Source organism: Austrofundulus limnaeus, unplaced genomic scaffold (assembly GCF_001266775.1).
Source record: "Austrofundulus limnaeus strain Quisiro unplaced genomic scaffold, Austrofundulus_limnaeus-1.0 Scaffold211, whole genome shotgun sequence".
Taxonomy (NCBI): Eukaryota; Metazoa; Chordata; class Actinopteri; order Cyprinodontiformes; family Rivulidae; genus Austrofundulus; species Austrofundulus limnaeus.
This window is the reverse complement of record NW_013952613.1, coordinates 99,563-104,607: the sequence shown is the minus strand read 5'-3', so window position 1 is coordinate 104,607 and position 5,045 is coordinate 99,563. Positions and strand designations below refer to the sequence as shown.

The window sequence follows — 5,045 nt, the reverse complement described above, 5'->3', positions numbered from 1 at the left end:
TATATATATATATTGTCTAAATTCCATTCATTGCATATATGGGCCTTATAACTGTTACCTAATACATATTTTACGTACTCTACATTGAATATCTCAATTTATGAACCAGTTTAAGACAATTCACCCCATGCAGAACGTCTTCTGGATTCTTTTTTTTTTATTTTAGACTCTGAAGTGTTGAACTTTTGGTTTCTTTTGTAACATGTTTTATGTTAACACAGCGATGACTTCACCACTGTTTTCAACATTTCCATCATGTCTAATGGTGTATCATTGCAGCTCTGTCTGACTGTCAAGCTGCACCTCTGCTGATTCATTGATCTGACATGCTCACTGTCCACACTTCAGCGGCTTTTGAGAACCCGAAGCGTTTGGGAAAGCCATACGGTTAGGGGCCAGCTTCGTCTGGAAAAACATCTGTAGGACAATAAAGCAGTGATTTACATCAATTAGATAATCCCAACAGGACACATTCTGGGTCAAGCGCTCGCCTGCCCTCCTCCGCTCGCTGTCAGCCTCAGGTGAGTGGGATAGTCAGTTGGCAAGCAAGGGGTAGTGTCTGTCTCCCCCCCTTCATCTCAGAGGGCTATATATTGGAGGTTGTGACTCGTCTGCATCTTAAGCATCACTCGCACCTGCAGATACGCTGCACAAACATCTCTGGTTGATTCCACAGGATCGCTCAGACACAGAACAGACTCTCAGCCATGAGGTCCTTGTTGAAGGTCGCCGTCATTCTTTTCTGCGTCCAGAAGGGAGAAGGCCACTGGCTAAGATCACTGATTAGTAAGTGACAGCTAAAGTGAGGAGGTCATGACCTACTTTTCCTAGAGTTTCCCCATACGAGATGTGTTTCTCTTTTCCAGGTCAGAAACGGCAAATGTCCTCGTTGCCAGATCTGGACAACATAACGGAAGCCTCAGGTGTTGAGACGACCTCCGCTCCCATTATCCAAATCCCAGCCCGGACCCGACGCTCGTCTCCAGACTCCAACTGTGGCCTGCGGTCGATCCAGCTGCAGGTTCGAGACCTGGGGTTAGGCTACGACTCCGATGAGACCGTCTTGTTTAAATACTGTAGCGGAACGTGCCCCCACGCTCGCTCCAACCACGACCTGACGCTCACCAATCTGAAGCTGACCGGACTGCTCCCCCACCCAGCGCCCGGAGAGCTGTGGCACAACGCACCCTGCTGCCGGCCCACCCACCACGAGGACGTGGCCTTCCTGGATAACTCGCACCGCTGGCACAAAGTGGAGAAGCTCTCAGCTGCAGGTTGTGGCTGTGTGGGCTGAACGCAGATGGAGGTGAGGGAGCCGTGAACAATTAGTGAAGACACACCTAAAAACAACAGCATGTTGGTCAAATTTACTGATGCCATGTTTTAAAAGAACAAAAGCTATTTTTCTCTGCCATGTTTGGGTAAAAACTTTGCTGTTTTACGTGTTGGACTTAAAACAGGTAACTGCAGGGAAATTAAAATAGAGCTTTTTTCCAACAAAGGAAAGCTCTCAACTGTTGACTTTGTGTTGTTCTACATTTTTGGTGTTTTAAGAAAACATCTGAAAGAATAGTTTTGGCTATGATTTGAACAAACTGTATTTATTTAAAAAAAAACTTTCATTTTGGAGACACAGATAAGTATGTGTCAATGCATTGTTTTAGGTTGACAAACGCTGACGAATGAAAGTCTTTACAACAGACATTTGACGATTCAGCCATTTCCAAAATGTATTTATGACCAACGAGTTATTTATTTATTTAATATTACTTTTCTTTTCTTTTTTTTGTCTGGCTGATTAACTTATTTTGCAATGTGCCTTTTTCTATGTTCATTTTAAGTATAACACATGATGAGAATACATTTTGTAATGTACTGATGACTCTGAACAGGAATTTGATTAAAGTACAAATATAAAATATATGATGTGGTTTCATTTACAGTGTTTCAAAATGTATGAATGTTTCCAGTACACTTTTTAATCGCAGTAGAAAAAACTGGTAAAAGAATCCATTTTAATTCAAACCAAAATCATGAACTGTAAATAAAGCCCTTTTTTGTCTTTTTATCTTCATTATAGGTATGTAAAAATAGCTTCTAAATATTAAAAAACTAATAATCATAGCTCTAATTTAGACCAGATCACTTTTGACCAAAGTTTTTGCCACTGACATTCAAATATACAAGATTAGCCTTTTGTACTTTTTGATTCAGTACCTGACTGATTAAAAAAGAGGAATTGTGTGCTATTTTTCTTACACAATTAACTCAAAAGCTCAGGGGTCAGATTTATAAATCTTGCATACGCACAAAACAAGCCCAGAAACTTGATTACGCCACTTTTCACGCAAAATGCGCGCGCATGTGTGTGTGTGTGTGTGTGTGTGTGTGTGTGTGTGTGTGTGTGTGTGGGGGGGGGGTCTGCCGCAGATAACAGAGGAGGGGGAGGACGGGGAGACGAGTGGTGAAATTATTTCTAAGTTTATCTGACATTTAATTTTATTTATTGTTTTTARCATCCTGCAGGCTCTCAGAGAAAATTAATTTGAAGCTGAGTTTTTGATAAAAATCGTTAGATTACTCTAAACATCTGTAAACCTGCAAAATCAAGGAAAATCTGTCAGTTACAGACATTCTGTCCACGTGAGCAGCTGTCAGCACCTGTCATCATTAAGACGCATGACGGAGCGCGTGTCTGAGTCGGCCAATCACTTCTTTTGACATTGATCAGCTGACTGATTTAAATACATCTTAACATTCATGAGGTACTTTGCATTGACTGTTTATGGTTGAGTGTGGGCGTGTAGAGGGTAGAACCTGAGGCGGGACCTTGTGCACAAACTCTGACGTGCGGCTGGGATTTATGAAGGGAAGGTGCGCAGAAATGTGCGTACGCACTCTTTTGTAAATCTGAAATTTTTTTTGGCGTACGCCATTTTTGCCTTTTGGTCATACGTTCATTTTTTGGTTTCCACGCAATCCTTTATAAATCTGACCCCTGACCTGTGACCTTTTCACTTAAACCACGTTCTCCAACATAATGTGATTGGCAGGACTAAGTCAGCTGGAAACTGTTGTTTTTTAAAAAACATTTTACTGCTGACTCAAGAATCAAACCTTCAAAAATCCCATATTTACAGACAATGAACATGGCAGAAAGATCGTTTCAAGCAACCACGAAACACATCAGTTTGGTCGAGTAGGAAAATCCTGCTTGTTAAACAGAAATTAAGCTCCTCTCAACATTCGAGTCCCATTTGACTGTTATTAGGTCATAGCTTCATCCTGTGCCTCCTCCGGCTTGGCCCCCCACACCTGAACTCGTCCCTCCATGGCTGTGAGGAGGCAGGTCTCTGTGGGGTGGAAGGACAATGACTGGACAACCCCTTTCCCCACCGGCAGCTTTAAGGACAAAGACCCCTGGAAGAAATAGACAAAACGAGTCAGTCTGAACTCGGATGTAGAATGAAGTGCCGTTAGGTTTGAAATGTGTCTTAAATTTTGAAACATCTACATGATGATCAAAATGTGTAATTACCTCCACAAGGTCCCAGCAATAAACATATCCATCTTCTGAACAGCTCAGGACGTGTGTGTCTTTACTGGACAGGCAGCAGTCAAGTTTGTAGCCCTTCATCTTGTGTCCTGTATACCTACACACACAGAAACACCAGCCAATGAAATAAAACTACATTTTTCCAATTTTGACTGAAAATATTGATCAGTACAAGAGAGCTTTAAAGGTGAGTTGCTTCTGTATGGCGTGGTATGAGGGCCAAACTTAAGACTATTGCACAACCAGCGGCTGCTACATCCTTGGAGGAGGCTATATCTAATCCCAAGCCAGCTATTGATCTGATTAATGATAGGCCGGAACTGGTAACTGAGAGGCCGACAATAGCAAATGAGAAGGAGGCTATTCATTTGAGATAGTTTTGGAGAGGCTAGCGACATTGCCAACACCCTCCACTGGCCATTGGCATAGATAGGCTGGCGTTAGCATCAGAGAGGCTAGTGACTAGCATAGATAGGCTGGCGTTAGCATCAGGGAGGCTAGTGACCCACTGCATTGCCAACTCACTCCGCTGTCCATTGGCATAGATAGACAGCCATTAGCATTGGAGAGTCTCGTGACTTGCATGTTTAGGCTGCTCCTTTATTAGACACAAACTTTTATGAATAAAAGGAAACTTTCTAAACAAAAACGGTTGGCAGACAAAACCTATAAGCAACAAGCACTGACACTTAGACAGAAATTTCTGTTCAACATGGCGTCAAGCATAAATATTAAACATAAAACATATTACTGTGAAGCAGACTGCTTTAGTTGCCACCGAAATTAGCAGCTGCGTTTGCCCTTATCCATTTTTGTAATACATATGAATGCATTTTTAGAAAGAGGACTTTGATAAAATATTGCAAAAAAAAATTGATGTAGCTGAGATGAACAGTTGTTGAAATATTTGCCTGTGAAGTAACAGGAAGTGATGTCAAAGTGGAATGTCTGCATGTGAAAAGAGCTTTGCTAAAATGGCTGACAACCCAGACTGTAGAGAAGAATCTGAGGTTTCTTTAGATTATTTTGAGTCACTATCAGAGAGATGAAGATGAGTCAGAGTTCAAATAATATTGTTTCAATAAACAAAGACCAGTGAGTTTTCTTTGTTAAAGAGTTCCCCTTTGATGTCACTTCCTGTTTCACTTTGGCTGAGCCAAGTTCAAAAGAAAATATGCCAGTTATGGGACAAAATGGGTAAAATTGTGTGGATTATTCCAAATTTCTTAACTATTAAGATGTTTTCTTTGACTTTTTGTGTTTGAAGAATATGCATGTAACAGACACTTTTACGCAAGCTTATCCACACTAGTCGTTAGCCTCTCCAATGCTAATGCAAATGAATAGTCTCCTCATTTGCCAGCGCCAGCCTCTCAGTTACCAGTGCCGTCCTATCATATAGATAGATAGATAGATAGATAGATAGATAGATAGATAGATAGATAGATAGATAGATAGATAGATAGATAGATAGATAGATAGATAGATA

General features: G+C 41.2%; 2 protein-coding genes across 2 annotated transcripts; one reads left to right on the top strand and one right to left on the bottom strand.

Moving 5' to 3' along the window:
- The first annotated feature begins 114 nt into the window (after positions 1-114).
- Positions 115-1,413, top strand: LOC106525101 (persephin). The gene has a single exon (XM_014019211.1). The coding sequence runs from the start codon at positions 881-883 to the stop codon at positions 1,292-1,294; it is 414 nt and encodes a 137-aa protein (XP_013874665.1). The 5' UTR covers positions 115-880; the 3' UTR covers positions 1,295-1,413.
- Positions 1,414-3,074: 1,661 nt separating this feature from the next.
- On the bottom strand, positions 3,075-3,653 carry wdr83 (WD repeat domain containing 83; the record flags this gene model as incomplete). Its single annotated transcript, XM_014019192.1, is given in 2 exon segments — positions 3,075-3,420; positions 3,539-3,653. Coding segments are annotated over 2 exon segments (268 nt in total), but the record flags the coding sequence as incomplete, so codon positions are not given.
- Positions 3,654-5,045: the final 1,392 nt, after the last annotated feature.

Excerpts from the sequence above, each read along its gene's own strand:
- LOC106525101 (XM_014019211.1), top strand. The coding sequence starts at position 881 with ATGTCCTCGTTGCCAGATCTGGACAACATAACGGAAGCCTCAGGTGTT.